The sequence below is a fragment of the Saccharomycodes ludwigii genome, chromosome III, assembly GCF_020623625.1.
Source record: "Saccharomycodes ludwigii strain NBRC 1722 chromosome III, whole genome shotgun sequence".
Lineage (NCBI taxonomy): Eukaryota > Fungi > Ascomycota > Saccharomycetes > Saccharomycodales > Saccharomycodaceae > Saccharomycodes > Saccharomycodes ludwigii.
Window position 1 is genome coordinate 566883 of NC_060202.1, and position 14909 is coordinate 581791.

General features: G+C 31.7%; 6 protein-coding genes across 6 annotated transcripts; 3 read left to right on the forward strand and 3 right to left on the reverse strand.

Moving 5' to 3' along the window:
• Nucleotides 1-943: 943 nt before the first annotated feature.
• Nucleotides 944-3685, forward strand: MPS1 (serine/threonine/tyrosine protein kinase MPS1; the record flags this gene model as incomplete). Its single annotated transcript, XM_046077230.1, has 1 exon — nucleotides 944-3685. The coding sequence occupies one exon, from the start codon at nucleotides 944-946 to the stop codon at nucleotides 3683-3685; it is 2742 nt and encodes a 913-aa protein (XP_045934968.1).
• Nucleotides 3686-4097: 412 nt separating this feature from the next.
• On the reverse strand, nucleotides 4098-5279 carry ARP2 (actin-related protein 2; the record flags this gene model as incomplete). The annotated part of the gene is made up of 1 exon (XM_046081567.1): nucleotides 4098-5279. The coding sequence occupies one exon, from the start codon at nucleotides 5277-5279 to the stop codon at nucleotides 4098-4100; it is 1182 nt and encodes a 393-aa protein (XP_045934969.1).
• Nucleotides 5280-5745: 466 nt separating this feature from the next.
• Nucleotides 5746-7293, reverse strand: APM4 (Apm4p; the record flags this gene model as incomplete). The annotated part of the gene is made up of 1 exon (XM_046077231.1): nucleotides 5746-7293. One exon carries the CDS (start codon nucleotides 7291-7293, stop codon nucleotides 5746-5748), a length of 1548 nt encoding a protein of 515 aa, XP_045934970.1.
• A 516-nt stretch (nucleotides 7294-7809) lies between these two features.
• On the forward strand, nucleotides 7810-9255 carry ATG42 (carboxypeptidase C; the record flags this gene model as incomplete). Its single annotated transcript, XM_046077232.1, has 1 exon — nucleotides 7810-9255. One exon carries the CDS (start codon nucleotides 7810-7812, stop codon nucleotides 9253-9255), a length of 1446 nt encoding a protein of 481 aa, XP_045934971.1.
• A 186-nt stretch (nucleotides 9256-9441) lies between these two features.
• AVO1 (Avo1p) lies at nucleotides 9442-13332 on the reverse strand (the record flags this gene model as incomplete). The annotated part of the gene is made up of 1 exon (XM_046077233.1): nucleotides 9442-13332. One exon carries the CDS (start codon nucleotides 13330-13332, stop codon nucleotides 9442-9444), a length of 3891 nt encoding a protein of 1296 aa, XP_045934972.1.
• A 598-nt stretch (nucleotides 13333-13930) lies between these two features.
• Nucleotides 13931-14773, forward strand: REX4 (putative 3'-5' exonuclease; the record flags this gene model as incomplete). Its single annotated transcript, XM_046077234.1, has 1 exon — nucleotides 13931-14773. One exon carries the CDS (start codon nucleotides 13931-13933, stop codon nucleotides 14771-14773), a length of 843 nt encoding a protein of 280 aa, XP_045934973.1.
• Between the last annotated feature and the right edge of the window lie 136 nt (nucleotides 14774-14909).

Below are 14909 nucleotides of genomic sequence, written 5' to 3' on the forward strand. Positions count from 1 at the left end.
TTTTTTCCTTCCCCTTTTTTTTTCTTAGGATTATAGATATTAATAGGTGGTGGTGGTGTAATATTAGATTAAATTACCTAGGAAATAATTATGGGATCGATAATTTAATAGCTTAGCAATATATTATAAAGAATAATGTTAAAGAAGAATTGATAACTTTCTTTATATACTTTGGAAGATTACAAAAAGGGGGAGGAGGAATTAAAGAAATAAAAATTAAATCGAATGCTAATTCATATTGTCTATATTGATATTTTTTTTTTTTTTAATGTTTAACTTTTAAAGCTAAGTCATTCAATCTTTAAATGGGAAATGGTAAAATGGAAATTAGATATTAATATTTTTTATATGTAAATGTCACACACAAAGAATAAATATATTACTCATTGTAACTTTCTCCAATTTTTTTATTTTTCCGTTTTGATCCAAAAAAGGAAAAGTTAATTCCGAATGGTCGGTATCGCGGCTTTCGGAATGATTTTAAACAAATGTATCATTGTTTACGAAAATAAGTAAAGAAAAACCAAAAACCAAAAACCAAAATTGCCAATCTTATTTCAAGTCTATCGCTAGCTTGCGGGTTCCAATTCCATATTAATATTTTGTGTTTAACTTTTTGTTTCACCATTATTTAAAATAATAATAATATCGATTATTATTTTTAATTCTCAACTTTTTACCTAGTTTTTAGTGTTTTGCTCAACTTTATTTTCATTCCATTTTTTAAACTAATCCTTTCTCTATTCCTTGTTTCTTTACAAAAACATAAAAAAGAATAATACTAAAGAAGGAAAGTAAATACCAAGCAGGCTCATTTTTGTGTGTGTTCGTATGTTGGAAATATAAAAACTAATATTTCAATTACATGCTTTTTTTTCTTCTTTTATAAAATTTTTGAAACATCCACCAAATAAATAACTAAATAAACACCTGGAAAATAACAATGAAAAAGCTTCAAAAACAACAAGTGTCTCCATCCTCATATTATTCTACACCACATACCTCTTTAAAGCCAATAGACGTGTTAAATAAACAACAGGATAGCAATTCAATAGTTGACAAAAGAAGAAGGTTAATATACACAAATAAAAATTCTCCGAATAGAAATATTTCAAGTACCACACCAAAAAGTTTTGGGGAAAAAGGAATATTATCAATAACAACACCAAATGCAAATAATAATATACAAAATGGCGATGATGATGATGATGATGATGATGATGATCTGGTGGGACCCCCAAAATTAAGTAATTTTGCATCAGAAATACTTTTAAAACCATCTACTAATGAATATGTAAACACTTTGCCCCAGCAAAATATATTACTATCTTCCCCTACCAATACAAATACTACAAACGTTATGACCAAGAATAGACCATCGACTTTAACCAACCATACCATAGTGGAAAAAGGAGATGATATCCACAATACTATTAATAAAGGCACTGGATTCCCAGGAAATGAAAGCTTTTCACAATCTCTGTTAGATATTAAAGAAAACCTAAGGAATGAACTAGGTACTATTGAGGATAATTTTAGCACTAATAATTATAAGTTGAACATTAAAACAATACCCAATGATACCCAAGCTAACATACAGCAGCAATTTACTGCTAGACGAAGAAATAGAAGATTTATCTCTACCAGACTGGGATTATTAGGCCCTGCTAAAAGATCTGGTTCACACACGGGATATTTTACAGATGAAAGTGTGGATAATGATGAATTTAGCTGCAATAATAATAATAATAATATCAATAAATATCACGATATAGATTTTGGAAACTTGAATCCTTATCAATATTCTAAGTTGCACAATATTGCACCAGAGGATTTCCCCATAATTACAAGAATCTATTTTGAAAAGCAAAAAGAACAACTGCATAACATATATAATAATAGCGCTTCCAACATTAATACTGATGTTATTGGTAATAAAATAAAAACGAAAAGAAATTTGACCAATGTAAGGCATGATATGGCACAAATATCATCAAAAAAGGATGATAATAATAAAAGCATCAACGTTACAACGGACATACAGAGAGAAAGATATGGTTGTAACAGATCTTTTGCATCATCTCTAATTAATATAATTCCAACTAAAGGGGATAATATACGTAGTTCCTCCGTTTTTCACAATAACAATAAAAGCGATAATAACTTTATTCTGAATGAGAATCGAGTAACCACTGCGGATTCTAGAACTTTTATAGAACAAGAAAAGAAAAAGTTTTTGGAGGAACAATACTTATCTAACAGCATTAATCATAAAGTCAGTAATAATTGTGATGTAGAAAAACGAAAAATTAGTAGTATTTCCGATGTTACACCTTTTGTTAATAATAATAATAATAATAATAATAATAATAGTGGTAATGACGAAAGAAATGGTATTTTGGAGCCTTATTTACGAGAACCATTGTTGGAACTGGAACCTAATGTTATTGAACCTGAATTGAAAAAAACGAAAAAGGTCAAGCATGTTTCTATGGGTAGGGCTTACCAAGGCTCACAAATAATCCCATTAAAACCGCCTGCGCTAGATTTATACGCTAACAATAATAAATCTAATGCTTCTATAATAACGAATAACAGCAATGGTAATAGTGTGACGAATATTACTGATGCTAGGCTAATTACAACGGTCAATGGGGTGATATACGAAAAAATAGAATTGTTAGGTAAAGGTGGTTCTTCTAAAGTGTACAAAGTTAGAAAAATCAATACACCTGCTAATAGTAACAAAATTTATGCCTTGAAAAAAGTCATATTTGATGAATTTGACGATAGTAGTGTTCAAGGGTTTAAGGGCGAGATTGAATTACTTTGCAATTTAAGAGGTAAATCGCGTGTGGTGCAATTAGTAGATTATGAAATTCAGACCGGTATTTTGTTTGCTATCATGGAATGTGGTGATCACGATTTATCCCAAGTGTTACAGAATAGGATCACAATGCCACTTGATGTTGAATTTGTAAGGTATCATTTTAAAGAAATGTTGTATTGTGTTAAACAAGTTCATGATTCTGATATTGTGCATTCAGACTTAAAACCCGCCAATTTTGTGTTTGTCTGCGGTATTCTTAAAATCATTGATTTTGGTATTGCCAATGAGGTTCCTGACTATACGGTTAATATTTATAGAGAAACACAAATTGGTACGCCAAATTATATGGCACCTGAAGCCTTAGTTGCAATGGAAAAAGAAAGAAGAGCTAATGATCAACAAGGTGAAAATGCGACACGCGATGAAGCACAGCCCATCTGGAAAGTAGGGAAACCTTCAGATATATGGTCGTGTGGGTGTATATTATATCAAATGGTCTATGGAAAACCACCATATGCCTCATTTCAAGGACAAGAAAGATTACTGGCCATTATGAATCCAAACGTTAAAATAAGTTATCCTGAAAGAGGATTAGGTGGATGTTTAATTCCAAAAACTATTCTAGAACTGATTAAAATGTGTTTAAGAAGAAATCCTGAACAAAGAGCCACTATTGATGAAATTCTGGCGACCAGTTTATTTTTAAATCCCGTTGTTGTATCCAAAAACTTTATTAATGATTTAGTTAAAAATGCTGTGCAATTCGGTGTCAACCAACAACATCAAATTTCCCCTAACACTATAGATAAATTATCTAACGAGGTTTGGAATAGATTAGAGAATTTAAAATTGTGATATTAACGTAATAAATTTTTCCGAAACATTTGACACCAATTTGTTCTGACGTTTATGTATATAGAAGAATTTTGAAATAAAATAAAAATAAATAAATTAAATAATATTAAAAGATTAGGATGTAAGACCATGTGAAAAGGCTAGACTTAACGCCACACCATATTAATGGAAAAAGAGTGGATATATATATTAATTACTGTTTGTCTTTCCTATTTTATTACAAATTTCCTTTACAAGAGAATACAAATAAATGCTTTTTTTTTTTTTTTTTTTTTTTTTTTTTTTTTTTTTTTTTTTTTTTTTTTTGGGTTATTTTTTCCCTTTGTCTATTTAATTATCTTAAAAGAAAGAGAGAGAGAGAGAGAGAGAGGATGGAAAAATTATATAACAATAAAACGAATTATTTATCTAGTTATCTAGGACCAAATTTAGAGATGGAAGAAGGACCTATTTCTTGCCATTCTTGTTTAGTTAACCACATATGCTCTTTATCAGAAATAATGCTAGCCAAAACTGCACCACCAATAAAAACCATGTGCTTTCTTCTTGGTGGATCTTCAATTCTAACTTTAAATTTACTCAAACGGGTTGGATCATTACGTAAGATCCTAGTATACCACAATTGTTTTAACTCTTTTTCCAATCTACTAGGTAAACCAGGATACATACTGGACCCACCAGACAATACAATAGCCTTATATAGTGAACTTCTAACATCAACATCAGCGGCTTGAATAGTATTAAACAATAATTCGCCAACACCCGGTTGTTCAACGTCGACCAAACTTGGTTGAAATAAACATTCAGGAGCTTCAAACCTTTCACTTCCAACTTTAATAACTCTACCATCTGGTAATTCATAACTCTCCACTAGAGTAGTGGTTTCTTGAGCTAACTTAGTGTCCAAGTCCAAATCGTATGAAACATAACACAATTTTTCTTTAATTTGGCGAACAGTCTCAAAATCAGCGGACCTATTAAATGCATAGCCACGACGAGATAGCAAATCGATTAAATGCCTGGTGACATCCCTACCGGCGACATCCAATCTTCTAGTTAGGTGGCTCAAAACTACAGATTCATAAACTGGAACAATATGAGTCACACCGTCACCTGAATCCACTACAACCCCTGATGATAACCCTTGGGCATATAAAGCTAAAACAGCTTGAATAGCCACATAAACACCCCCAAAATCATACTTTTCAAACATGACTTCACACATAGTTTGTCTATTTTTGATTGGATTCATTGGTGGTTCAGTCAACAAAACTTTGCAGCCGGAAGTGGTGGGCAATTTCATTTTTTCGAAGAATGCATAATCCCAAAGTAATTCCATATCCACCCAATTTTTAATAATACCATTTTCCATTGGATAAGCTATTTGTAAGTATGATCTAACCTGCTGGGCTTCATCCCCAATCATGGTATCTTTTAATGGAATTGGTGATATGCCAGCTGCCCTTTCTTCTGCCCTTAAGATTGGTCTACCAACTATACTTGGAAACGTGTAATCTGGGAAATTCTCTCCAGCACGACCAATTTTAACGAAACCTGTACCTTGATCTAAAACAATTGGAACATTACTATTCATTTTGTCCTTTTTTTTTTTTTTTTTTTTTTTTTTCTTTTATTTTCTTTTCTTTTCTTTTCTTTTTTCGGGGTTAAATAGTTTGTTGATTTAAAAGTTGGTAAAGTATTAAATATAATAGTATCTTTGTTGCAATAATATTAAAGAAAGTAATTAAAAAATAATAATAAAAGGGGGCAAGAAAAGCGGAAGTAAAATGAACAAAAAATGAACAAAAAATAAAAATGGAAATAAAAATAAATATTATCATTTGTTACGAAAACTGAAAAAAAAAAACACGTGTTGAGTATTAGTCAATACAAAAGGTGAAAAATATATAATATATATAGCAACTTTATGTAAATAAAAAATAAAATCATCATAAAAGACACTAACTCTACTTAGCTATTCTTATTCTTGTTTAAATATATACATAAAGTTACAAAAAAATCACTTTCTCATCAACTCTCCCCTTAGCTACTAAGCATTCTTAATATCTAACTTCATACGATCCCGCCTTTGAAATATACTTTATCCATTTAGTTGTTCTATAATTATTAGATCTTTCCCTGACATTGCAATATTTAACCGTTAGTCCACTGCAAGTAAACATCAGAATTTCAAATTTCAAAGAAATCGCCGGTTTATTCCATTTATTTAAATCAAATATGATGTTTTCTGATAATCTTGCAGACATTTGTAACATATTTTCAGTTGAACCACGAAACTTGTTAAATCTCCAATAAAACATCTTTTCTTCCACAGAATATTTACATTTCCCATTGGATGCTTTACTGTTACACTCGAGTGTGCCTTGTGGTAAAGGTATCTTCAAAACTACATCTGTAGCATTCAATTTGGATGAAAACAATGACTTCAACGATATGCTATAGTGTACTGAGTTGGTTCTTGAGTTGGAAGTTACAATTGGCTGAATGGAAAATGGTAAATTCAAGTACTCTTTCACATGGTACGTCATTAACTCGATATTACCATCCGGTGGAACAAATGTTATGGAGCAATCAGTGTGAAATTTATTTAATTGGACACATTGATGAAATTTATAATCGTCCAAATGAACTGATTTAACAGCCGAATCTGGAATACCCTTTTTCCTTTTTTTCATATCCAAATCTAAGTAATGTTCAAAGTCGTCAGCTTTTTGTTGTTGTTGTTCATCATTTAACTTTAACTGAACGACTGGCATACCCGATAATTTGCATTGCATTTCAACGACACCATCTATGTAAGACTTTAAAATATCCCCTTCTTTAGAAATTAAAATGTTTATATTCTCAATGATATCTAAAAATATCTCATTTTTCTTATATTTGATATCCAAATTGGGTCTCCAGGGTATATCAGAAGTGGTATTATTGTAACTGTTCAAAGCAGTATTAGAAGAAGAATTGCTGTTTGATTTCCTATCAAGAAACTTCCCAAAATTCTTTGGATTCAATGAACTGAAAAAATCGTTGTCATCAATACTACGATTATTACTGCTGTTGCTGTTATTACCACTATTCATAATATTGCTATTACTGCCATTAATGCTGATACCATTGCTATCAGCCGTACTACTGCCGTTACTGCTACCACTTATTACGTTTTTATTTACTGGCATAATACCTAGTTTGGAACAAATATTACTCAATTCGGTATCGTATGGAACACCGTCGATACTTAAAATGCAATGTAGTAAGTCATAGACCAAAGTAAACTTGTCACGAACTGAATCATCATTATTAATCCCAAAATTTTCCAATAAATTGGAAAATCTAAATAAAAACTCCCATATTAATGCACTATCCACATTATTTCTCGTGACAGCAACAATCCAAAGTTTATTTTTCCTGATATGATGGAAGGTAGTGGAACCTAGCGTTAAAATTGGAGATCTGATAACCCCCGAACTATCACTGATTATTTGAATACGAAATACTTCAGAAAGTGAAGATGTTTTTCTGACTGAGTCTTTGATTACTTTGGTTATGAGTAAATCACCTCTTGGACTGTATATAAATAGTGAATTAATCATTATATTTTTGGTGCAAAAAAAACAGTTGTTATGGTGATTGTATATGTGGTAATATTTTCAACACGTTATTTCCGAGGGGAATATGTTATTTGAGTTGTTTTATTCCAGATGGCAAATGACTAATAAAAAGAGAAAAAGTTTTTTTTTTTTTTTGTTTTTTTTTTTTTTTGACCCTTCGAGGAAAATGAAAATAACATTAAAAATAATTTAATTTGAGTTGTTTTTAAAAAAAATACAAAGGAAATGGTTTGTGAAAGACCGCGGATATAACAAATATTTGTTATCAGAGGAAAAAGGTAAAAAAAAGAAAGAAAAAAAGAAAAAGAAAAAAAGAAAAAAAAAAAACGAGCCATTTCCTTTAACCCTTTATATTTAACCTTTCTCTTATCACCAATCTTAATAAATCAATTCTATCCCTTTTCATATAAAGTATCTAATGAATCTTTTCCTATCCAATTTTCCCTAGTTAATAAAGACAAAATAAAGACAAAATAAAGACAAAATAAAAAGAGTAAGATGGTATTTATATACAAATTAATCACCATTCTGCTATTGTTGGTAACAGCAGCAAATTCATTACCAACTTTAAAAAAGAAAAATTTAGAATTACCACATGCCTTGAAACAAACATACGGCCATAAGAACAATAATGGTAATGAATTCCAAGTTTTCCAATCTAATACAGATACTGACTATTCAATAAGAATCAAAAAAATTGACCCTTCAATCTTAGGAGTGGATACCGTTCAACAGTGGTCTGGTTATTTAGATTATAAAGACACAAAACATTTTTTTTATTGGTTTTTTGAAAGTAGAAATGACCCTAAAAATGACCCTGTTATTTTATGGTTAAATGGAGGTCCCGGTTGCTCTTCTTTTACTGGTTTGTTTTTTGAGTTAGGCCCATCCTCAATAAGTGCCAATCTAACACCAGTTTATAACCCCTTTTCATGGAATAATAACGCATCTGTTATCTTTTTAGAACAACCAGTTGGTGTAGGGTTTTCATACAGTGATGATGAACAAGTCACCAGCACAGCAGTTGCTGGAAAAGACGTTTATAATTTCTTGGAGTTATTTTTCAACCAATTCCCACACTTGCGTTCCAATAAATTTCATATCGCTGGTGAATCATATGCTGGTCATTACATTCCACAAATTGCCCACGAAATTGCCATTGAACATTCAAGTGATGCATCCTTTAAATTGAGCTCTATTATGATTGGCAATGGTATAACTGATCCCTTGGTTCAATACAAATATTACCAGCCGATGGCATGCGGTAAAGGTGGTTACCCGCAGGTTCTAACCGATGAAGATTGTGCTAAGATGGAAAGTGAAATCCCAAGATGTGAGCTGTTGAATAAAGGTTGTTATTTATCCAAAACCAGTTTTGCTTGTATTGGCGCTAATATGTATTGTGAAAACTCGGTGATTGGACCCTATGAAAAAACTGGTTTAAACGTTTATGACATCCGTGCTCCTTGTGAAACCGATGATGGGAACTGTTATATTGGCCAGACTTACATTGAGCAATATATGAACTTGAAAGAGGTTCAAGAAGCCTTGGGCTCAGACGTTGATTCCTATAAAGGTTGTAGCGACGCTGTTTTCCTAGGATTTGCGTTAACTGGCGATGGAAATAAGCCATTCCAAGAATATGTTGCTGAACTAGTTGATAGAAACATACCTGTCTTAATTTACGCAGGGGATAAAGATTATATTTGTAACTGGTTGGGTAATTTGGGTTGGGTTGACCATTTGGACTGGACTGGTAAGGAACTTTTTGAAACTCTTCCATTAAGACCATGGTACAAGGATGGTGTACAGTATGGCCAGTTTAAAAGCCTAGGTTCTTTTAACTTCCTAAGAGTTTATGATGCTGGCCATATGGTTCCATATGATCAACCAGAAGCCAGTTTAGCTATGGTTAATTCATGGATTTCAGGAAGTTTTTCTTGATATAATGATGTTACTATTTTTATATAAATTGCAGTTTTTTTTTTTTTTACTTTAAAAAAATAAATTTTAGAATAATAATAGTCATAATAATAAATCCTAAAGTAAATTTTAATTGATAGTTCTGATATATATATATATATATATATTGCAAAAAAGCTACGTAACCTGGTATTCTTGAAATTATCTTTATAAATGGTTCATATTATATGCATTCTTTAAAGCCTGTAATTTGTTTACAATTTCAATGCACTCTTCCGGTGTAACAGCCTCAAAGTAATATCTCTTTAATCCTTGTTGTCTCTCTACAAATATTTTAAAGTAAGTAGCCACTTTAGAAGATTTTTTTACTAAAGCTACCTGGCTTATATGAAAAGATTTGGTCTTAATATTATTGTCATACCAATGTTGATCGTCTTCAGGGGGAATAATATAAATATAATCACCATCTATAGCCAACGTTCTCTCATGTTTATTATTAATTAATGAAACCTGTTGCCTCCTCCAAACTTTATATTTGTAGTAAGCACCCGCAAGTAAATAGTCTTTATTACCAGCAGTGTAAGATGAAGATGATATGTAATTTTGCGGTGACGATTTCTGCTTCTTGTTTAATTCGCCAACGCTTGTTTTCGAGGGATTTTTCAATTTATAGAAAATGTTATTATTAAACTTGCCATGTTTAGAGTGAGTTTTTGAATAATTATCCGTGGCATATTTGGATTTGGAGTGTTCTTCTTGTTGCTGTGTACGTTGTGGATTTGGATGCTGGTCTGCATACGATAATGGTAAATACTCCCCGTTTGCATCCAACGTTATTGGAGTTAAATCGTTGCTATGAATAGTAGGCAATGCAGTAGACTGCTTTCCAAGTTCTGTGGCATGGTATCTGCCCAATTTAAGCTTTCGGGAATCTTTTCTTGACAATATTTCCATGATTTTTTCCCCATCCAAGGACAATACTGTATTATTTAAATCGTAAACATATTTTTGTTTAACCATCTTTAAACAATAATCATTTGGATCAAAGCGTTTGAGTTTGCAATATTTAACCAATATATCATTAATTTTCGATGTTAATGATACTGTGATCGAAGTGAAATTCATTGAATCCTCCTTGTATGGGTAAGAATAAACTTTAATTTCTACAGGGGCATCATGGATAACTTGTTTGTCAGAATCAAGCATAGATTTATAATAACTGAGTTGATTAACCTTGCCTCTTGTTTCCCCCTCTGTAACACCCTTCTTACGTCCTAGCATTGGTGTTAATAATTCATTAGCTTTTATTTCTTGTTCATCAGTAATACGACACAAAACAACCTCGTCGTCAAAAACAGAGCTGATGTTGGAGGTACGGTCTAATATACCAAAGTTATCTTCAAATGGTTCACCGTCCTCATCAACAACCCTTAACATAAATTCGTTTGGGTTCAAATAATTAGGCAGTGTGGTGTTCTCCTTTTCAACGAAAACCAACAAAATAAACCCAATAACCTCAAACACGCTGGCGCTTTTTCTAACTTTAACTTTAAAGGAACTGTGTTTAAACTTGTCATAGTCGTTTATATAAACATGTAATGTAACACTCTCAAATGGCAAAACTTTATCGCCAGACACATATTTAAAGTGATGCAATTGTGAAGCTGGATCATTTTCATCGCCAGAATCAGGCCTAAATAAAGAAGTTAATTGTGATTTATGTTCAACGCTATCGAACGGATCAGTTAAAGTTTCCTTTTTTTCAAAAGATAATGCTGGAAAGTTTATTTGTTGCTTTATGTCTGATCTTCTAGAATCAGTGCTATTAGTTCTTCTATGTTTCCTCAGTACTTTGCTTGATTGCTGTTGTTGACTTTTTGAAACTTGTCGTTGCTGTTTTGGTTGTTGCTTAGGTTTGTAACTTGAGGTCTTGTTTTTGTAATTGGTTTTTAAGGAATCTGGTTCCGGTATTTCCTGGGTTTTAATGTGAGATAAACTTTGACGTGGTGTGTGTGCACTTTTGTTAATGCTTGTCATTTCTCCAACCATTTTTTCTCCTAAATTGGCATCATAAAAATCTAATTTTTGCGAACTTGGAACAGAATTTTTGGGGATAGTGTTTCGAGAATCAAATGTAAAGACGGGTAAAGTTGAAACGGTTGTTTTACCGTCATGAATAGCCATATTTTGAGAATTCGTCCTCATATCTGTGTAGCCGTCGTCAGAGTCTAGTAAAGAATGTCCATAAGATGATGCAGTATCCTCATATATCACACTACTCTCAGATTCCGCTAATTTGTCTTTAGAACTGGTGTATTTCAAAGCATTATCACTTCTTTCATCATCAGTAATTTCATCGTAAACCTGTTTGTTCGAATCATCATCATAATCTAAATCCAACTCTTCCAAATCGTCGTCATTAATGTAAGAATCTACATCAAAGTCACGATTTTTCCTAGAAGTTGAAGTTATTTCACTGGCTTTCTTTCCAGATGAAGTATTAGAATTATAATCTACCGTTCCTGGTACTCCGTTTATTTTTAAAGAAGCTTTATTAATACCGTTCAAGATACCATCGTTCACTTTACTGCTGCTTTGTCCTTTTTCAGCATTTCCGTTACTATTATTGTTTTCCGATTCAATATGCTTATTATCATTGTCACTAGTATTAGTCTTCTTGGTGTTGTTTGTATGATCATCAGTATTGTTAGATGTTGTCATAGAATTATTAGTTTTGGTGACATTATTGGGTTGGGGCACTTTTATCTGTTTATCTTCTTTCCCGTCTTCCTGTCTCTTTTTTTCATCTTTGGTCTTTTTTTGATCATTATGGTTTGATAAGGAAAAAGTACCAGTATTCCCATTCGTATCGGTTAATGTTCCTGTTTTATCTCCCTTAGTATTGTGTGGATTAAAAGACGAGAAGGCATCTAGAATACCTGTCTTTTTCAAAGTTTTATCGTCTGCCGAGTTCAGGGACCTTAAACTGTGATTATCTTTAGCTGTTCGCAACTTTTCAGTATTATCCTCATCATAACTGATAAACGCTTTGGAGTTCCCGTTAAAATCAAGGTTTTTATGTCTAAAATTTCCGTCGTTATTATTATTGTTCATTACATCATCGTCATCATCGTCATCATCATCGTCATCATCATAAATACCAGCTTCTAAGCTTTCGTCAAAAATATTTTTGTCATAAAAATTGATACTTGAACTGTCATGAGTTTCTGAATCCAACATTTGCTGTTGTTGTTGAGACGCTAATAATTCACTGGGTGTTATTTTATTCCTATCAGATTTAAAAATATTTCCTAATCTTAGTCTGGATAATTTAAGTTTTGACTTCTTAACTGTTTTTGAATTTTTGATTATATTTTTCTTTGTAGTTGGAGGTGGAAGACCTAAGGTTAATCTTGCTCCACTATTATTGTTGGTGGTGATTGTGGTGCTGGTGCTGGTACTGGTGGTGCCATTGGTATTGTTGTTGTTAATGCTGTTGTTGTTAATATTGTTTCCAAGGTTGTTATTACCACCTTGTATACCGCTATAATTTGTGATCATTTTATTATCATTAATATTATTGTGATTATTGGCAGCAAAGTTAGAGTTATTATTATTATTATCCATTTTAGCTTGGCTATTAAAAGAAACTGCCCTCCCCAATGGTTTGGAAGGTATGTCTGAAGTCGATATGTTTTCCCCACCTCCCCTAAACGATGTTGCGGAAGGCTTCCTGCTGTGCGTGTTACTAACAGTGTTATAATTGGATTCTATTGATAATGCTGTAGAACTTATATTGGGATTGATTTTAGTAAATGAATTGAATTTATTTGGTTTTCTATTGTTATGGTCCATTGAAGAATACCCATTATATACGACAGTTGAAAAATAATTTTCATCCACAGGGGGGGAATTCAGCTTTTCTAAATAGTCAATTCCTTTGGCCTCATCATAATATAATTGCTTAATTTTATCAGTTTGTAATTCGTTTTCAAGTTCATCTAATTTATATGGTTCTATAACACGCTCTAAAGAAGGTTCATTCGTGGCTTTTAAAAAAGATGCTCTTAATTTATTGATAGAATATATGACATCCATGTTACGCCTTTAGTGGAAAACGTCTTAATTATTTATCTTTGAAAAAATCTTGGAATTAGATTATTCAAAAGGGAAATTAAAAGTATGTATAAATTATTTGTATTTTGTCTTTAATAATATCTATAATTCTCAATTACTCTTTTAGCTTGGGTTTTAAGATAAAATTGATTTGGTTATTTGTTTTGTTTTGCTTTTGCTTTTAGTTTTGGTTTTGATTTTGGTTTTACTTTTGTTTTGTTATAATGAATCGGGTTGCCATTAAGAGATAAAAATGGACTTCTTGTCTTCGGATATTCGGAAAACCTTGCAAAAAGATGAGTATTTTTTTTATTTTTTTATTTTTTTATTTTCTTTTTATTTGTCATTCGAAGAGTTTAACTTAATAAATAAATCATTGCTCTATATCAAAAAAAAAAAAAGAAAAGAAAAAGAAAAAAAAAAAAAGAAAAAGAAAAAGAAAAAGAAAAAAAAAATGATTAACTACTTTAAAAGTAAAAAGTTTTGTATGGATTAAACTGAAAAATTTTTTTTTCCCCTTCTTGGTTCAAGGATATCTTTTTGAACTTTAACAACAAAAAAATAAAGGTAAAAATAAGATATGGTATATTCATCGAATTGGCAAAAGCTTCAAAAAACTTTACCCCACAAGAAACAGAATCGTAAAGTTCCGAAGCAGAATGGGAAAAAAATTGCACCAAGAAATAAGCATCAATTTCGTGAAAAAAAAGGAACAACTGATACACCGATAATGCAAATGGTTAACCAAATGACTAAAATTATAGAAACCAGAAAAACTTTAAGGAATTTACCTAGTGAGAAAAGTCTAAATGTTGATTTAGAAAAAGCTATTCAGAAAGATGTTTCAAATACAACCACGGTTGATAATCACTCTAATCGTTCCGTCAAAAGTATTACCGACGTTGGTAAATATATATCTATGGATTGCGAATTTGTAGGTGTAGGTGTTGATGGTTCCGAATCTGTATTGGCTAGAATATCAATTGTTAATTTTTATGGACAGGTTGTAATGGACGAATTTGTTAAACCAAAGGAAAAAGTTACTGACTTTAGAACATGGGTGAGTGGGATCAGACCAAGCGACTTACAAAATGCCATTTCATTTGAAGAGGCACAGGCGAAAGCCGCTGCCATTTTGGATGGCAGAATACTGATTGGTCACTCGATTCAGCACGATTTAGATGTGCTACTATTGTCACATCCAAGCTCAATGATTAGGGACACTTCAAGGCATTTACCGTTTAGAGAAAAGTATTCAAAGGGTAAAACTCCAAGTTTGAAAAAACTGGCAAAAGAAGTTTTAAATATAGACATCCAAGGATCCGAGCACTCATCTGTTGAAGATGCAAAGGTGACTATGCTTTTATATAAATCCGATAGAAAAGAATTTGAAAAATTGCAAAGAACTAAACCACGCAAATAAAGGCCAGCACAAATATTACAGCCTTGCTCATTCTCATTTAATTTTAGTCATAATAATTAGCACTCTTATAAATAAAATATATAAATGATAATTCAAATAAAAGTTTATGATGTTAACACACACACATATATATATA